Here is a 20,062-nt window from a genome sequence, read left to right on the forward strand (position 1 = left end):
CATCCCCCATCCCTGCGCTGTGGTGGAGGGAGCTGAGAGGAACGGCGGCAAGGTGGGAGTTGCGAAGAGGAGAGAGAACGCGCGAGGGCTTTGGGTCGCGGCCAAAGAGGAACGACGGCGCACGGTGGAGCCAGGGGGCGTGGCGCGAGCGAGAGGCGGCGGTTGGGCTGGAGTCGCGTGAGGTGGTGGTGGCTTCGTTGGCGTTGCAAGGGAGAGAGAAGGGCTGTGGTGTCGCTGGAGTCGCGCGGCCGTGGGCAGCGGTGTCCGGCCGCGGAGACCTAGAAACGCGCGAGAGGAGAGAGACGTGCGGCGAGGTGGCGGCGTGCGCTGGTGATGAGGGGAGGAGATGGCTGCGGACAAAGGGGGAAGGTGGTGGGGAAAGGCAGAGGGAAAGAGGGGAGGGGGAGAAAGAAAGAAAAAAAAAAGAAAAAAGAGATTTTGGAACCAACATATCGGTCAAAAGGGGAGGGGAGGGAGAGAGAAAAAAAAGACGAAGGCCGGCAAAAGTTGGCCGGAATAGTTACCGGCTCCGGAAGCGGTGGTAGAGGTGGTGGTCGGTTGGGTGGGGGAAGAAAAAGAAGAAGAAAAGTTGAAGAGAAAGTTTTTTGTGTATTATTTTGAAGTGTGTAGGTAAAAAACTTATAAGTTTTTTGGGGTTCCTGTAGCAAAAGTTGTTAAAAAATTAGTAGCTAAAAAACTAGGCCAAAAACTTCACTTCCAAACAAGTCCGAAAAAATTTTGTAGAAGTTTTTGTAAGGTGAAAAACTTTTTTGTAGAAGTTTTTGTAAGTGGAAATTTTTTTTTTCCTTTTCTTTTTTTTTTCTTTCTTTTTCTCTTTCTCTTTCTTTTTCTTTCTTTCCTTTTTCTTTTCTTTCCTATCTTCTTCTTCTTCATCCCAGCAGCAACGCAGACGCAACAACAACGCAACGCAGCCTCCCATCAGCCCAGCAGCCTGCTCCACCCCCAACTCCACCACCAGCCCCACCTCCTGCACCACCACCTGCTCCTCCACCAGCACCTCCCCCAACGCCACCACCACTACCTGCACCTCCTCCAACTCCAGCACCACCATCGGCTCCTCCACCAGCACCTCCTCCAACGCCACCTCTCGCCACCCCTCTCCTCCCTTTCCCCTTCTCCTCCCCTTTGCCCTTCCCCCTCCCTCTTCCCTCGCCCGGCAGTCGAGCCCCACCTCCTCCACAAGCCAGTCAATTTTTTTTTTTTTTTTGCAATTTTCAGCCTTCCCCTCTCCTTCCCCTCCCCGCAATCTGGTGCGTGGAAAAATCCCCCTCCCCGGCGCTGTCTAGGGCACCACTTCTGTGAGCTAAAAAACGAGGAACAGTCCAAGTGTATAGGGCACCGCTTTTGTCGGGCAAAGTGTTTTGGAGTTTCAAAACAAGATGCTGCAAAACGACGTCGTTTTGCTAAAAGTTTAACAAGGAAACCGTGAGTTTTTTGGAAGTTTTTGGGGTTCCTGCAGCAAAAGTTGTATAAAAACTAGAAGCAAACAAACTTGCTCAAAAACTTGGGTTCCAAACACTAACACAATTATGACCATATCCAATCAACAATTAACGTGTAAACTATAAGGTTAGATTTAGATCTTACTTTGATTATGAAATTGTAGCCAACAAATAATTTTTGCTCACAGTTTGACCCCTTATGGCCACAAACATCAAATTTTGGAAATATAGTTAGAAAATGTAGGAAGGTTCCTATGAATATTCATAGGTATGCATCATCTATTCCATAATGAAATTTTCATATTCATATGATAAATATTAAGAAAATATTGCAGTAGAAAACTCACATTTTCTATTGTATCAGCTAAACATCCAAAATTGCAGAAAGAGAGAAAACAAATGAGCATACATGTCCAAACACTCACAACAAAATATGGAGCACAAACACTTGGAGCAACATTTTTCAATAGAAAAAGCCTCAATTATTGTCATGAAGTTGAAGAGCACTGTAATTATACTTATAACAGATTGAAAATATGAACCAAAACTAATCATCTTCATTATTAAGAGCTTCCTAAACCAATCATCTTCAACATTAACACCCTCTCTTATTATACCTATAAAAACTGCCCAGCATTTATAGAAGAAGATGAAGAGCACTATAAATACTTATAAATAGTTTTAAACAGCATTTGAAAGCTTGATAATCATGTGAAATACAAACCAATTGCATATGGGAGGACACAATAATCAAACTGTACTCAATTACACACAATAATGTTGTACATTTGGCTTAACACTTGTATTTGATTTTTTTTTTCTGCCTAAATTATCCCCAAAGATGGCGGATTAAAATTTTCCAACATTTAGCTACAAACTCCTTTTTATACATGTATAGGAAAATCTCTACGTTTACCTGCAAGTAATGATTGGTAGGTGGCGACCAATAGGCATTAACCACTACATTAGTTTTAATAGTTGTAAAATGGTATTTTGATTCTCAATATATCAACATATTCCAACATAACTGTAAATTTCATTTTTAGTTCAAATTTTTTTTCTAAAAAGGTCATGTTTGTATCACTCACTCACAAATTAGTTGTAAGAATGAGAATATACAACTCATAAAAAGGTTATATGTACAATCCATTTCATTTTTGTTTGAATTTGGTAAAATTAAAATGTGATGTTTGCATGATGTTTTTTCCTTCTAATTTCACAAGTATTTGAGCATATATTGGCAAATTTTTATCAAATAACTCTTCTTGGATGCTAAATTTTTTGAAATTAATTATTAAATTAAAGTTTAAGCCTATTTTTCAATCAACTTTTGTCACATTTATTTATTCCAAAAAAAAGTGCTATCAAATAAGCAAAAAAATGTATAAAAATTTTTTAAAAAGTTTTTAGTAACACGTCATCGAACATGTGGCCTGCATCCATTTGGGCCCAAGTAATCATAGGCTGATAGGCTCTTATGGCTTCCATCCAAGAAGGCCCGTATAGTAGCCCATCATTCGTCAATTGTCACAATCATGGACCAACCCAGTTTAACTTATGAGCCCAAACTTAATCCCATAAACCCCTCAAAACCCCTAATTGTCAAAGCCCTTCACCAGAGAAGAAGACGGCATCGTTCCACCTCCAATATATCATAGATAATCGAAACCCTAATTCCCAATCTCTCAGAATTGATTTCAATTTCGAAAATTCTGAGAAATTGGTTTAATTTTCGAGACAAGAATGGAAATCGATGGCGCAATTGAGCAACAGAGAGAACTAAACAACAGTGTTATGTGTCAATTGTCGGATCCGGAAGGCACGCCTTTAGGTCCACCTTTGTATCTTCCCCAAAGCGCTGGGCCAAAAGAGCTAGTTCAAATGGTCAATAAGCTTCTCAATAATGTAAGAAAAGCCTCTAGTTTACACCAAGTTAGGTTTCAAGTATAGGAATTTGATTATAATCATTTTTTTTTTCAAAGTATGAAAAATTTTCTCTGTTTCTTATTTCAGTTTATTGTTTCTGATTTATTTTGGTTTAAATTTGGCTGAATTTGATTAATATCTAGGAAACGTGCTTGAGTTTTGAAGCTTAAATTTAGCTGTAAAAAAAAGGGAACTGGAATTCATTTTGTTCTTGAAATGATGTTCTGTTTCTGGAGTATGAAGTTGAATTTTTGGTTCTATGAAATGTAACTTTTTATGTGATCAGAAGTGATTGACAAAATAGTAGGAAAAAAGTGGATAAGAAAGGCTACTTTAATTTTGCATCAAAAGTAATTTTTGATACTATTATAGAAACTCTGATTCTGTGGATTGTTTTCATCATCTATAATCTCGTAGAATTCTTTAAATTCTGAAGTTTGCAGGACTCTGAGACAATAGTCTTCTCATTTTTCAACGTTTTAAGGATGATAATGACCTTTTCTCTTTTTCTGTTCAGGAGGAGAAGTATCCTTATGCCTTTTATATATCAGACCAAGAGCTTCTGGTGGAGCTTGGATCCTATTTGACAAAAAACAAGGGTAAAGAGTTTGGATCAGCATATTGGGCTGATACATGAGATAATTTGGTAAGATATCTGATTGTTTAGTGTGAAAACTTATCGGTCTGGGTGAATGTATTTGTAGTATCGGTGGAAAAGGTCCTGACCATAGTGTATCAACCTCAAGCAGTTTTCCGCATTCGTCCTGTTACTCGTTGTTCTGCAACAATTGCTGGTACACTTCTGTATCTTTGTTATTACAGCTTTTTGAGTTTGTGGCTTGTAATTTTCGAACTGGGCTATTGTAGTATATGTTTTGTTTGCAAGCATCTCTTCTCTTGTTCTCTGGTATTGCTAAGTGATGCAGTCAACTAGGAGGTAAACAAATGTAAACCTAAAGATTTTCATGATTTCTCACCAGCTTCAGTTAGGCTGGTGATATTGGTGACTTGTGACATTTAGAAAGTTGTCTTATAATCTGCGTAACTCTTTCGTAGGAACAGTCTCTTGGTGAAGTGATAGACACATATATGCCAACACTAAGTTTTTTTTTTTCTTTTTTTTGGGGGGGGGGGGGGGGGAGACCTTTTCAACTTGGTAGCTTTTCCCAATAGATGCAATTTTTAACATGGCTGTACGACCAATCTTGTTTATACTATCAGGTGCTTTCTCCTTTCATCTTTGACATCTGTCCATAAATAAGCCTCAGTTCATTTCTATTCTTAAAATGGTAATGAATGGTTTGATAATTGGTTGTCCAAAAGATAATAATAGTTCTTCTGGCAATCCTGGTGAGTCCCAACTTGCAGTAAAGCAGAATTGGTCTCCACAAGGAGTAGGTGATAAAGGAAGAGATGCAATATTCCTTTCCCCTACAGCAGTAGTAATTAATTTTCTGAATAATCTTTGGGTGTTGAATTTGAATGTTGGATAAGCTACTAGGGGTACCTGACATGTGATCAAGTCACACAAATCATTAACCCAGCTGGTTGATTCAGTTGAAAAAAGCCCTTTTATAGTGATAGAGTTACCTATCTATGTCAAGGAAGTAGCTGCTGTTCAGGAGCATGAGAGTGAATGCATTTAGGGTTTTCTCCATAGAGATTGTGATGCCGTTCTGTTGCTCAACATTTTTTAGTTGCTTTCATGGGTCACAACTTTGGTTTTGACTTTCAAAATCTTAAAGACTGTGTTTTTTGTCTGACTAGTTATTTTACCCCTCAGATCTTCAATATGGATGAATAAGTAATTGTCCACTATAGTTTGTAATATCTTTCTATGTTTGATTTTTGTGGTCTTATCTTTTCAGGTCATACAGAAGCTGTACTTTCAGTTGCATTTAGTCCTGATGGACAGCAGCTTGCAAGTGGTTCAGGTGATACAACCGTCCGTTTATGGGATCTAAATACCCAGACACCCTTGTTCACATGTAAAGGTTAGACATTCTTGGTCTCTTAGCACCTAAATTGAAGTCTTTAATGTGTCTCTTGTATTGGTTCTATTTCCAGCATCTATAAAATGTTTAGCAAAAGAATTAATAAATTTCTGGCTGTAAGTGAAGAATATGAAGTTGCTCATTTGATGCTATTGTATGGAAATTCTGTGGCCAGTTTAAATATTTTTATCCTTCAAAATATCAATTTTGAAATGTCTTTGATCATTTAAAAGTTTAGGTAGTTTACTAAGCACTACTCAGAAGCCATGAGTATCATGCAAGAAGATGGTCCCTAGCATGTTGTTGCTGCCAAGTGATTAAAGTGGCTTGTATTAATCATCTTGATGGTTTCTCTTCCCTTCCCCCCTCTTAGAATAAGTTTCTTTTTGTTTGATATCCAGGGCACAAGAATTGGGTTCTCAGCATTGCATGGTCACCTGATGGTGAGCATCTTGTCAGTGGAAGTAAGGCTGGAGAACTGCAGTGCTGGGATCCCAAGAATGGGAAGCCATCAGGAAATCCACTTATTGTAAGTCTCAGTTCTAACTCTCCTCTTTGATAAATTAACAGAAGCTCCTTTTTTTTTTTTACCTGCAAATGTTATTGGTATTTTTTGTGAAAAATGAAAACTTTCTCTGTCACTTCAGACATTTTCAGTTCGTTTTAAGTGGTTTTGGTACATAACCATTCATACTCTCCTCAACCTTAAGGCTGCCTATTTGTGGCATTGGCTACTATTAATAGCTATGGCAATGCTATAAGAGACATTTTATCGTGGAACCCATATTCCCTTGGGAACTGCAAAAGATTGGTCTTGCATAGCTATTGTCAGTATGTTTCTGTACCTAAATATAAGACGAAAGGTTCCTTGTGAAGGAGCAAAGAAAAACCTTTTGTTCTTCTACTTAGAGGCTTTAGAATTCTTGATTAGCCCTAACTTATTATCTGTCTTCCGTGGAAACTATTATGCTTATGTAGGTAAGATTACTAGTTGATGGGCTTCCGTGTTACTTCCACTATTGCTGATGTCTTTGACATAGTTGTCAAAATTGGTTCTTACATCTTAATTTTTTTTTTGGGGGATGTCTTATACACAATTTGTTGACTCTTGTTTATCAGAGTTTATCATCTTCTGATTTTTATATTACTTTGCTTTTCATGTTTGAAAGCACAAGGGAATCATATATTACAATCTCTCAGGGAGAACTCTCTTTAAATTGATTACGTGGTTCATTGTCTGTGGATTACAAAGATGTCTTTGATGAGCCAAGCCATTTGTTCTGGCAATACAATTAAGTGCATCAATTATGGATTCTTGTTTGGAAGTAATAGAAAATGAGGGTCCAAAAGAGTCAAATTTTACATCTTAAAAGTTTGTTACAGATTTTATTGCCTCTTTCTGATTCAATTGCTGCTTCAATTAATACATTCTGGAAATATTCATAATAGTCTTTATGCTCCCATGGATGTTCTGGTTTTTAACCCTTTATTTGATGCTGGGAAGAATAAAGAATATGTAGGTTTTAGCTGCATTTGAAATATCTTTTGCCTGATAACTATGAAACTTTCCTTTTCAGGGTCATAAGAAATGGATAACTGGTATATCTTGGGAGCCAGTGCACCTCAGTGCCCCATGTCGCCGCTTTGTCAGTGCTAGTAAAGATGGTGATGCACGAATATGGGATGTTACATTGAGGAAATGTGTTATTTGTCTTACTGGTCATACACTGGCAGTAACCTGTGTGAAATGGGGTGGGGATGGTGTGATATACACTGGGTATGTCATCTTGCTTTTCCTATTTAGAGCATAAGTGTCTTGTTAATTTCTTTTACCAGCTTTAGTTAATTCTGCACATCATGCTGGAATAGAAAATTGGTTTACTTGAACAAAATATTAAGTTCTAAAGTGATTAACGTTCTTCAAATTTACAGATCTCAAGATTGTACAATTAAGGTGTGGGAGACATCACAGGGAAAGCTAATCCGTGAATTGAAGGTACACGATACATACTTTGGTAAATTTATTTTATTTGCCCATATCTTTTTGCAAATTTGCTTGATACTGGCTGTGAGATACTATGTGATGTCTGAGCATTTTCAAATTTAGTGCCTTGGCCAGTTACTCAAGATTCTGATGATGTGGATGCCTAGCACCTTTCATAGGCAACAAGGACCTCTGCACAATCTATGGCCTGCTTCAAGGGTCTTTTGTTGTCATGGTTAAAAAGAAAAATTGAAACTTTAGAAGGTTATTAATTTGAGAAAATGAGACTATGGACATTAAAGCTATTGTGGCATCTTGAGGTAAACTACCTCTTTGTGGCCCTACCTTCCTTCCTAAGGGTTAAAAGTGAAGAATTTAATGCAATCTTTGCTTTTGCTTTAAGAAACCAATTGTTGTTTTCCAATCCTATCATACTAGACCTGTTGGTTTTCGTGGATGTTGCTGCATGGCATTTACAGTTAACTGTTATCTGGGGTAAATCTTCATTACACAGTTTTATGGGTTTCTCTTCTACTCTCTCTCTCTCTCTTTAGAGGGCAGGTTCCGGCGCTCTCTATGTGACACTTCTGGAAACGGTTTTGGTTGATTTACCTTGCCTTAATGCTTACCGGACTGATGACATTCTGACCTGCCTACCTTTTTCTTACCTCTTAACATAAAAAATCTGCTTTGTTAATGATTCATTCTGATCTGCCTTCTTTTTTCTACTTCTCAACGTAAAAAATCTGCTCTATTAATGATTCATCCATGTCTATGCTTACATTCTTATAATGCAGTTCACGTTATCTTAAGAGCCACCCTGCCTGCATACCAAAACATACACACTGCTTTAAATTTCAAGCTACATCTTAAAGGCTAATATGCAAATCTCAAACACCAATGGAATCCGCATTGGTTCTGCTATCTAACTGGTTGCTTCCATATCCATTTTTTTCTTCCTTGACTTCTTTTATTCTTCTTGTCATTGATAAAAGAAAGTCCAGTTTTGTACTTTTCATTTTTCTCATTTTATTGGCCTTGGATTTTAATGTAGGGCCATGGACATTGGGTAAATTCTTTGGCATTGAGCACAGAATATGTTCTACGAACTGGAGCTTTTGATCACACTGGTAAAAAGTTCTCGTCTCCTGAGGAAATGAAGAAGGTACTGGTTGGCCTTTATCTTGCTGATGTTCTTCTTACCCATTCCTATCATAGCTTGTCCTGTTTTGTTTAATCAGTTTATTTTCCATGTCACAATGTGATATATTTGCTGATGCACGGGGAAAGGCTCGTGTTTATTTGAGAACTTTGCACAGGTTTCTCTAACCTCAAAATTTTGATATGATTTAAATCTAATAGATAGATACTACGGTTGATCTATGCAAAGTACTGGGAGAGTTGGATGAATGAACATTGTAAAAAATGCTCTATTATTTTAAGAGAACTTTGATAATGATGTCTAAAGTTTGTCTACATCAGAAGATTCAACTGATAAATTACTTTTTAAGAAAAAGGATTGACATTGATAGATTGGATTCGGTGACTGGTACTTTGAAGTTTTTGTTTGCCAATATATTTGCGTGACAAAACAGAGTAAGAAGACTTGATAACTTTTGCACTAAACTATGTCTTCTTCCTTTGTTTAAACTTGGTTTTATCAGTAATGCATAAAGTTTTGATTTTAAGTTCTCTTCTGGTGCACCAGGTAGCTTTAGAAAGGTACAATAAAATGAAGGGCAATGCTCCAGAACGGTTAGTTTCAGGTTCGGATGATTTCACTATGTTCTTGTGGGAGCCTGCCGTGAGTAAACATCCCAAAACTCGCATGACGGGACATCAACAGGTATGCGTATATAGTGGCATGCAGCTCTCTCTCTGGTTTTCTAGTTGTGACAAAAATGCTAAGCATAACCTTGGTCTAGATTATTGGGTCGTGCTGGTTGAAGTACAAATTGCTTAATATATCTAAGTGCCATATGGCAGCACGTCGTAAATGAGTTTACTTGCACGTGACTGAACTGGCATATCAACATAATAATTGATTGGCTTGTCTAGTTGAGGATAAAGGAATTGTGACAGCTTAATGTACATATCACTTCTTAATCTGTCTTTCCCAGTGTATAGTTGGACATTTCCCTGCTGGTGTAGATTGCTAGTGAAGCTACATAGTTTGATTCAAGACATGAGTAGTAGAACTCTAGTTTTCATATCTGCATGGCTATTCTTTTTTATACTAGTAATTCTAGTGATTGTTAACCAAAAGGCAATTGTTGGTTTTTTCATTCTTTTTTTGGATTCTGATTATTTTCAAAACCATATATGAGCAATCATTAATGGAATGCACAATTTTTTGGGTGAAAAAACTATTTTGATTCAGTTATTGTGAAAAAATTGTTTTGCTAGTGTCAACTTCAAATGTTAAAGTAAGGGACGAATTATGCTGTCACAATACAAACATAAATGACTAAAGTAAGACAAATAGTGTGGTCTTTGTGTGTGTGTGTCAATTTGGAGAGCCCTAGGTTCAAAAGAAGAAAACGTTTGCAAGTTAATTTTGCTGGAACCTTAAAATGGGGAATGTGTGTGTGTGTGTGTGTGTGTCAATTTGGAGAGCCCTAGGTTCAAAAGAACAAAACGTTTGCAAGTTAATTTTGCTGGAACCTTAAAATGGGGAATGTGCTTTCTTTTTGGTTGATATGTGAACAGTACAGAAAGTTTAGATTACCAAGTGAACTTGATTGGTTTTTCATGTCAAGCATAAAATGTCAAATTTGTTTTCATGCAGCTTGTAAATCATGTTTACTTTTCTCCTGATGGACAATGGATTGCAAGTGCCTCATTTGACAAGTCAGTCAAGTTGTGGAATGGTACAACAGGAAACTTTGTTGCAGCTTTCAGGGGTCATGTGGGGCCTGTCTATCAAATAAGGTTGGAGTTATTTGATGATGTACTCTATCTAGTTTGAGGGCTTTCAAGAATTTACTAATTGGTTAACTATTGCAGCTGGTCTGCTGACAGTCGGCTGCTTTTAAGTGGGAGTAAAGACTCAACTTTGAAGGTAGTTTATATGGTTTCTTCTGGTTATGTTCACGAAAATTCTGTAATTTATGATATTCTACAGTTCAAGACATAGATGTTTCCAATTTGGTAAGAAATTACAAATCACTAGGTAATTTAGGGTTATGAACTGTTGGTGTGTTAAGTGTTTTTTGTTTTATTGACTATTGAACTACTATGTCTGACCTCCATTGAGCCCTTTGCGCATATTTGTCCATTATGCAGAGCCATTCTCTGTTCCATACTGGGTCTCCAACAATGTTTTTTTTTTTTCTTTTTTATTTTACTTTGAACACGTACAGAAGCATATGATTGACCTAGTTTTTTAAACTTAGGTCTGGGATATCCGGACAAAAAAGCTAAAACAAGACCTTCCAGGACATGCAGATGAGGTTAGTTCTGTCCAAAAGGCCACTTTATAGGTCTTTATATCAAGAGGGTCTTCATTAATCTTTTGGTCTTTGGCAAATGTAAAAGGTTTTTGCAGTTGATTGGAGTCCAGATGGTGAAAAAGTAGCATCTGGTGGTAGAGACAGAGTTCTGAAGTTGTGGATGGGCTAGAGCATACACTGCAGACAGGAACGTACAATTCTTGCTAGATGAAATGCTGCTTCCAATTCTGTGGCATGCACTAAAAGCTAGTGGAGAAAATAGGAAGGCTACAATTGGATGGTAAAAGGATGAAGTTTCTTTCAAGCTCAAGGGCCGGTTGTTACAAAAGCAGCGATGACCCTTGCATTTGTGGCCTGCCAGAACCATGCCAGGATGAGCATAGGAGAGAGATTTCATTTCAACAGGACAATGGTTTGATGATCGTTGCATTTGAAGAAGATACAGGATTGTACCCATCAGGCTCAGAGCAGAACTAGTAGATGGGTGGCCTGCAACATGACTTCTACACTTTATGCTGTTATGTTTGATTAACAAAAGCTAGAACGATGGTAGATTACAAGGGCGGGAATCTCTAGTTGCATTTCTTCTGCATGACAATGAATTTCTGTATTAATTTGCCTTTATAAATTTGTGTGCAAAATTATGAGTTGAGATCTGTTTGGATCAGATTTATCATTTGAAGTGCAATGTTAGCTGCTTCTTCAGATGTTACACTGATTATTATCTGCATTTATCAGTCATCAATAACCACAGAATTTGGAGCTCGCCTAAATTGCCCAGCAAAAATTTGCAATAAAAGATTTAAGATGTCAAGAAGGAAACATGTACAAACAATTGGTGGAGTCTGCCTATGGTTTTGAACAAAGGTTGTTTATTCTTTTTTGGCACTTTTATGAGAACAAGAAGAGTTGAATTCTCAAAAAGGAAACTAGGATACATTTGTTGTAAGAACTGTTCATAAAAACGCATTTTGCAGAGCAGCTGCCTAATCTCTATTAGGACCTTCAGTTCAATTATTATTTGGTACCAAAAATAATGAAACTCGGAGAAAATAGTAGAAGGGCAAAGCACTATATTAATCAACTTATTTTACCACTTATTACAATCTAGATTGGCAATATGCTTTTGCAATCCTGGCACCAGCAAGGGGAGAAATAAGAACAAAAAAGGTCTGAGAATGTGAAAACTGCTTTCCTCAATTATTCAAACAACAATTCAACTAGAAAACTTGATGCCATGGCCTAAATACTGACTAAATTCTTCTTCTTGAAGCCTTCAATAGTATCCTTTAGGCTCTCCTCCAAAGGAATGAACTGAACTCCCAAAGCTTTTGCCTTCTCATTCGATACTGAGTAGTCTGGATTAATGAGGATGCTGTCATGTGAAAGCCTGCAGCAGGTCAACCACTAAAAGATTAAGTAATACTAAAAAGTAATATAGAAAGTAGTAATATCAAATTAAGCTATTTAAAGCTTTAAGGTAAAGGACTATAAGAAAATCAAGGTCCATTGTTTTCTCCTACACAAAAATTTCCAAGTTTTTTCATGCTCAATTCCTTTCATTTATAACCAATTAGCCCAGTGAAGTCTCTTCAATGAAGTTTGGATTCTATTATATGAATGTTTTCTAGATATATAATTTTGCTTAGACCTTATCAGTGCATTGGTCTGAGAGTTGATGAAATAGCCAATGCCAAAAAAAAAAAAGGTTCCTTTGAATGGTATCTTCTACATGAACCGGCTCATGCATTTTCATATCTTAATATGTCTACTACACATTTTCTATTCCATCAATCCTGTTTTATAATGGCAAAAATCAAACAGTGAAATTATAACAGTCACCGAATTAGTGAACCTAATTTTACAAGTAATCGAATTATAGAAAGAAACTCTGAAAAAGGGGCAGTTTTAGGAGGACATGACTCCAAAGATACATAATTCTGAAATTTTGGTTGAATTAATGAAGATTAGAAGAGATGAAAAGATGTGATATATCCCTGAGTTGTGCAAGTGCAATCTGAATATGACATAACTGAGATGGAAAGGAGACTCACTTGTCTGGAAAATGATGAGTAGGATAAAGTTCTTGCAAAATCTTGATCACCTGAGAGGTGTGTGCAGCTCTCTCAACAAGACAATATCTTCCACTTGCAGAAGGGTTTTCATAGGCAAGAATATGTGCATGGGCAACATCTCTAACATCAACCCATCTAAAATTTGCGTAAGGAAATGATTCATCCCCTGCATTCAGAAGTTTGGGACATAACTTTTCACCATAAACACGACAGTTTAGCTTTGAAACAAGCATAAAAATGTAGATGGAGTAAAAATGGGAGATATGAAAAGAGTTCAACCTAAGCCATTTTGGATCCTTAGTTTCATTGTTAAATGGAAAAGCAAGAGATCAAAAAGCTCATTGACTTTTTCTAATCAGAAAGTTTAGAGCATGATGAGGCCATAACCATAAGTAACAGAGATCAATAGTCTAGTAGAAATTGTTCATAAAGAAACAGATATATTTCCAAGAGTACCATTTAGTAGGCTCAGGATCAATTGCACACTTGTATTGATAGAAGGCTGCAAGTGAGGACCAATGATCCATGATGGATGAATTGTAATCATATCAATGCCATGCTCCTTTGAGAACTTCCATGCAGCAGTCTCTGCCAACGTTTTTGAAAGTACATACCAGAGCTACAAGATAGCAATGTGTCATCAGATGCTACCAGAGAAGCATGAAATTGATTTGATCATGATCAAAGAACTATGCAATTCATAAGTAGAAAATGTCAACACCCTCCTCAGTCTAGGCCTATTGATCAGTAAGATTAAGAATGAAAGCATAAACAATTTGAATTTGTGCTCATGAGCCATGCTAATGACTTGTGAGCAGGAAGTTCCCTGTTATTTGCCTAGCATCATAGCTACATATTGTGCATATATCAATGATTTCAAGTTTGATAATAAGTTGTTCTTTGCACTCTAAGATTCTTGAAAGTAGCCATTCTATCTTGTTGTCTAGAAAATCTGACCTTGTTGCAGCATGTAGGTCAGGGAGACTTATGCTGCAAGTATAGGCTGTTTTACTACAAAATCTGTAGTACTTACCTGATTTTTACTAACAACTCTGTGACATAGATAATGTTGCATTCATCCTATGTAACACAGACACTATTGCTGGACAGTCATCCTATGCACACCATACTTCTTCATTAGTATTCTGATATTGTTGGAGCTGTGGAATAATCACGAGGGAGGACTAAAATTAAATACTTTGACTGTTTAATTTGTAAATTGATCATTTTTCTAAAACATTTTGCAGTGCTTTTGAAAGTTTAATGCAGAAAGTATTGTATTTTCTGTGATTTTTCTTTTTTCCAACTAGTTCCTTTTTGATGACTGAGCATGTGGTTGCTTAATTTTGTCTTTATTTTCTCCACCAGCTTATTTCTTCAGCTACATGTAAGGTTCATCCAGCAATTCCAACTAAGAGAAGAATGTGGGATTTGACACTGGCTGTATGCAATAGATATATGGTTGATTAGGGAAATACTGCACTTTTTTTTTTCTCCTTCACCGAAGTTGTTATAAGTTTTTAACTAAAGCAGGAACAAGGAGGTGATTGACACTTGGTCTGCTTTTGAACACTAACTAGACCAACATCATTTATTCCTACAAGAAGACCAATCTAGCATTAAAAACTAAACCAATCTAGCATTTCAGTTTTTACTTGGAAGGAGATGGTTCCTTACTCACCTTGCGTTCTACACAGTATGATGGCTCTGAAAACCAACTTTCATCAACTACAACACCATCCTTCGCTTCTTGGTTGTATGCAACCGAGGCTATAGAAGATGTCACTACCACTCTTTTGACAGATGAAACTCTTGCACATGATTGTAGCACATTCAGAGTTCCCTTTACTGCAGGGTCCAACAATTCTGCCTAAGAAATGAAGATAGAAATACTAGTCATTGAAGGCAATTAACTTCAAGGCAACAGTGCGTTCTTGCTCCACAAGAATCATCATATAAGCATTCATGCTCTTTCACATTCAGTGGAGATCTAAAATTTTTTCCACTCAATTTGAGCTCTTCACGCGGTAGCAGAAATTTAAATCATATTTGAAGATGCCCATTAAAGTGATTACTTAAACAAGTTTGAAATTCGGTCATCGATATTCTGTCTTTCCATACAAACATCTCCAGAAAGATAAGTACATTGCATAGAAAAAAGAGAGAAAATAAAAGACGAAACAAAGAAAAAGGAGAGATGCTTTTATGACTCCGTGAAAAGATATCAGTTTAAAATAGGAGTGCTGAAAATTGGGGCAAATCATTGAATTGGTTTGGAAAAATTATCTCAAAGCGAGTCCACTGTGCTTGGCAAGTTATTTTAAGTAGCAGAAAAAGATAGCAACTTAAATAAAATAAAAGCTATATTCACTGAAAGATGTTAGTAAACTAAGAAATGAAATGGATTAGCAGATGCTCAATATCTATTATCTATCTTCCCGTTGCTGAAATATCTTTTAAATAAGCATGGTTCAAGCACCTAAAAATTATCATCTTTTCTAGTCTTGTACATAGAATGACTGCTAGAATGCTGCACTTAAGTAAGTTGACAAACCAGGATGACAGTTCTACATGAAGAAGAAACTACTCCGTCTTTCTGACTGTAACAACTAGCAGGTGAAATAAAATATATTCATCTGCAGAATCGTCAATTAGCCAGTGCTTGGAAGATGTTGAACTTCACTTCGAATCAACAAACTATAAAATGCTAAATGTTGAACGTCCTCCTATTTTGTAGTCAAGGCTAACATTACAAGATTATTGAAGTGAATTTCTAGGAAATAGTATCATCATCTAGAAAACTGAGTAATAATGCACTAATAAACTTGCATTGTAGGTAATAACATTAACAACAGGGATCATAGTTAAAATAATTCAGTTTGCATGTCAACAATTGTATATATAGGACTACTAGATTTTGTTGACAATAGAGAATGTTCAATTTTACCTCTGGATCACTAACTACAGGTTTGAATGGAGATGCAGTATGAAAAACACCTTCACATCCATCAACCACTTCATCAAATGATCCATCTTTCATCAAGTCAGCAACAAACAAGTGAAGCCTTTCCTTGGCTCCATCAAGTGAAATCAAATGTTCTATGTTGTCTGGATCATCTGAGGCATCAAGTAAACAAGCAATGTTTAGCAATTGCCAATAAAAATTATTCTAGGAGATAAAAAAAAATCCCATGTTAACTAATCTATGAATGACCCTACATTTTCAAAATTCAAGGCTCTAACTTGATGCTTGTTATCTTTTAACATGTTCTTTATTCACTTTTTTATCTCATATCCGCTCTCTTCAATACACTAGTTACAGTAAAAATTTCCTAAGAACACCCAGAAACAACCATCCAAACAAACTTCTGAGTAAATCTTTTCCATGAGCTTATCCAAAGGTTACACCTGCAATCGTTTTGGGCTTTTCTTAGTCCAAGTATCCAAATCTTACTAGCGGAGCCAACCCTTGTTAACTATAAAAAAATCTGTTACTTATAACTAACGAGAAGAACAGCAACCAAAATTTGATGTGATCAGAGACATCATAGATTAGAGATGAACAAATTTAACTTACTGAGGTCACGAACGGAAGCTTTAACAGTGTAACCCCGCTCAAGCAGCAGCTTCACCAGCCATGAAGCTACGTACCCTGAAGCTCCCGTCACACCAACCACCTTCCCTGCTCCGCTCATTCTCTCTGTGATTGATTGTAAATGTGTGAGTTTCTTGTGTTTAACTTTGTAATTTTGTAGTCGTATAATCTATTGTGCTGTATATATAGGTGTAGAGTGGCAGTTGAAGTCTTGGAATGACAAAGAAATCATCAACCTCGTTCTTTGCTAATGGAATTGATCATCATGCATGAGGTATGATTTTGATTAACAGACAAAACTAGCACCAAGTTGAACTATGATGTGATTGAAAATTAGTTTTTTCTTTAATAAATAAAGATCAATTGAAAAAGTTGATTTGACAACTAGTTTAGTAGCAACCAAAATTTAACTTGTAATAACCTTTTAGCCAGCTGTTTTGACAACTTGCCCGTGTGGAGGCCATGATTATTGGTATCACAATTTTAACAAATGGTCGTACGATGTGGTCAATATTGGATTAGGAGCTTGTTAAACAAAAAAAAAAAAAAAAGGGATTAGAAGCACTGATTCGTGTAATTGTGTACAATTGTTATATTTTTTATTAAATTTGGTACATATTTATATGAATTTTTATACTTTTTTTTTAAAAAAATTTAGTATATATGACTAAAATTCTTACATAATATAAAATAATAGCATGATATAAGATGAATAATAATTGAATAGTACTCCAGTTGCTTCGTTTACTGGTGATGCTACCTCTCGCCTGCTGTTCAAGAAATGCCACCATAGCCTTTTTTTTTTTAAGTGCCACTATAACTGATACTCATAAATTAAAAAAAACCGATTACTTTGAGTCTTCATTCATAAAAAAATTACCTTATTAAATAAAGGATTTGTTCTTGTTGTATGCACTACCAAAGGTCTTCCAATCATGCCACATAATTTCAAAAAGGAATGATTTGATGTATGTGAAGTAGAAATGTGATGTCCCGTTGGATTGTTGTTTTCTGAAATTTTTGTAAAAATATATACTGTAATGATTTAATATATGTGAGGTAAAAATATGATTGAAAAATATGCTCATGAAAAATGTAAAAATTTTTTGGTGGGAAATTGCAATTTAAACACCACCTTAATTCTTTTGCTTTGGTGTTAAGATCTTGGGCAGCCTCTAACATTTCTAGAAATTGTCATTGTTAATGTAAATAAAATATTTTATTGCTTCAATTACTATCTAATATTAACCTAGGTTCAATTAGTGTCTAATAGCATAGTTAGAATCTTATCTTATATAATATTAGTCCAGATTCATTCTGTATAACCTATGAATATAGGCATTGTATTGTTGTACTAATCATTAATTCAATAAACATTTTCCTCTCAAATAATTCTTTCGACATGGTATCAAGAGCCTCTTGCTCGATTCCTCACTAATTTCGTATCTCAACATTTCTTCTCTTTTTCAAAAGTTTTTTTTTAAGACTCTTCATTGCTGCTTCTTTCCTATTCATCATTTCGTCAGTTTACTTGTTCATTACTAGTAGTCCATAGGGGTGAAAACAAGCCTTAACAAGTCGAATAGTGTTATGTTCAGAATTGGTTTGAAAATTAAAAGAAATGTTTGAATTTTGCTTGTGTTTGATAATTTTTTGAAAGAAGTTTATCAAGTTTGATTTGAAATTTCAGATGTATGTTCATGAAAAATTTGGGTTGGTTTGACAAAGTATTGAATTCAAGCACATACAACCAAAGCTTGGCTTGACTTGAAATTTCATGTTGTATTATGTAGAGATTTTCATTCTAATTTGGTGGTTTTTTCACCTAATGCTTTATGTTATTTAAGAAATCTATTACGATAAATTAAGGATATAATTAAAGTTGATTATGCCTATTCAAGAAATCTATTACTCCCTCCGTCCCGTTGTTAATGTCATGTTTCATCTTTTTCATTGTCCCAAAATTAGAGTCATGCTAAAATTTTTCCCTTCCACGATTCTATTCTTGCCTGCATAGTGCATGTGTAAAAGTCTCAAGAAATTTAGTAGGACCCACTATTTATTTCCATTTAGAGAAGCTAGAAAAGTGTGCAAGACAACTCCCACTTTATAAGGCTAATATTGGTGCGTGTCTTTAATGTATGAAGAGGTGCATTTGAAAGAGATGGGACCATAGAATTATGACTCTTTGAAAAACACAAACTTCAGCTGACTAATGCTTCTAGTGGGGTAAATTTGGAAGTAAATTATTGATTAGCAATAATAATCTACTGTACATAAAAAGTTGCAGTCCCAAGAAACGTCTCTAAATTTGGGATAGAGGGAGTACATGAATTAGGGATGTGATTAAAATCAATTATGTTTATTTAAGAGATAAGAGTATTATATACTTACTATTGTATAAAATAGGGTAAAATACAAAAAAGCTCCCTGTGATAAATCTAATATACAGAAAAGCCCCCTCGTGATTTTAAAATATATAACACGACACCTCGTACTTTGAACTAAATTGTAAAGGTGATGAAATCCGTTAAATTTAACAGAAATGACTTATTGGAATCTTAAAAAAAATTTTATACCTAATTTTTAACAAATATACATGTTCTATCCCTTAACCCTCAATTCTTTCTATCTAGAGAATAAAACAAATGATTTTTTTGAGCTGTCTTTTGCTTAATTATATCAGGGCATTTTGGTCATTTCGTTCATTTCCGTTAAGTTTAACGGATTCCGTCACCTTTACAATTTAGTTCAAAGTACGAGGTGTCATGTTGTATATTTTGAAATCACGAGGGGTTTTTCTGTGTTTTAGGTTTACCACAGGGGGATTTTTTGTTTTTTACCCTATAAAATAAGCAATATTTGGGAAGGAAAGAAATGGAGTTAAAGAAAGAAGCTATAATGTATTTTTATGAAATTTACTTGCCTTATATGATCCTGAACATATCAAACTGAACAATGTGGAGAACATGATTAGTTCGCTAATATTTTTGAGCTTGAAATCATGTTCAAGTTTGGATTGATACTTAAACAAACAAGTTTGAAGGAACCTGGTTCGAGTCGAGTTCAAGTCGTGTACCAAGTTGTTTGGTTCGATTTATAACCCTAGCAGTCCATCACTCTCCATCCTTCTATGATCATTTTCCTAATTCTTGGGTTGCAAGAATCCAGCTCCCGTGCCTTCATGTGCCAGCAAGATTGTTGCCAGTTTTTCTGCCTCATTTCAACCTTTGGGTTCGAGATCCAGATTTACTTCGGCCCAAATCTTTCAGCCCATATTGGCATTTCACTCCCAGCTCCGCATCTTATTCACTGTTAACCCGTGACCTGTGCACACTTTGCTTCAGATCCGAGCTTCTTTTGAAACGCACACTGCTCTGGATTCGATTTTGCCCCAACCCGCATTTACTTCTGATTAGACCAGCTTCGGTTTTTCTTTCGGTTCACCCAAGTTCCTTCCTTCTTTACCAGTTCAACAACTTTTCCCTTAGTTTTCTTACCACTCAAATTGGTTCCCAAGGTTTTTGGACCTTTTGAATCCAATTTTGGCATCTGTTTTGTCTAATTTGCCTC

At 36.0% G+C, this 20,062-nt stretch overlaps 2 protein-coding genes across 3 annotated transcripts; one reads left to right on the forward strand and one right to left on the reverse strand.

Annotated features, from left to right (window-relative positions):
• The first annotated feature begins 3,062 nt into the window (after positions 1–3,062).
• Positions 3,063–11,524, forward strand: LOC113732291 (notchless protein homolog). 2 transcript variants are annotated; one of them, XR_011840644.1, is made up of 13 exons: positions 3,063–3,368; positions 3,907–3,988; positions 4,094–4,183; positions 5,258–5,383; positions 5,785–5,912; positions 6,961–7,160; positions 7,316–7,379; positions 8,422–8,532; positions 9,076–9,213; positions 10,156–10,298; positions 10,374–10,428; positions 10,730–10,819; positions 10,905–11,010. XR_011840644.1 is itself a non-coding variant. In XM_027257984.2 (13 exons), the coding sequence occupies exons 1-13, from the start codon at positions 3,207–3,209 to the stop codon at positions 10,986–10,988; spliced, it is 1,440 nt and encodes a 479-aa protein (XP_027113785.1). In that variant the 5' UTR covers positions 3,063–3,206; the 3' UTR covers positions 10,989–11,524. The 2 variants fall into 2 exon arrangements, 1 of the variants encoding a protein (XP_027113785.1); XM_027257984.2 differs by having other exon boundaries at positions 10,763–10,819; positions 10,905–11,524.
• A 348-nt stretch (positions 11,525–11,872) lies between these two features.
• On the reverse strand, positions 11,873–16,722 carry LOC113732292 (phenylacetaldehyde reductase-like). Its single transcript, XM_027257986.2, has 6 exons — positions 16,472–16,722; positions 15,842–16,011; positions 14,576–14,764; positions 13,351–13,513; positions 12,874–13,060; positions 11,873–12,209 (listed from the first exon to the last, which is right to left on the reverse strand). The coding sequence occupies exons 1-6, from the start codon at positions 16,587–16,589 to the stop codon at positions 12,062–12,064; spliced, it is 975 nt and encodes a 324-aa protein (XP_027113787.1). The 5' UTR covers positions 16,590–16,722; the 3' UTR covers positions 11,873–12,061.
• Positions 16,723–20,062: the final 3,340 nt, after the last annotated feature.

The sequence above is a fragment of the Coffea arabica genome, chromosome 2e, assembly GCF_036785885.1.
Source record: "Coffea arabica cultivar ET-39 chromosome 2e, Coffea Arabica ET-39 HiFi, whole genome shotgun sequence".
Lineage (NCBI taxonomy): Eukaryota > Viridiplantae > Streptophyta > Magnoliopsida > Gentianales > Rubiaceae > Coffea > Coffea arabica.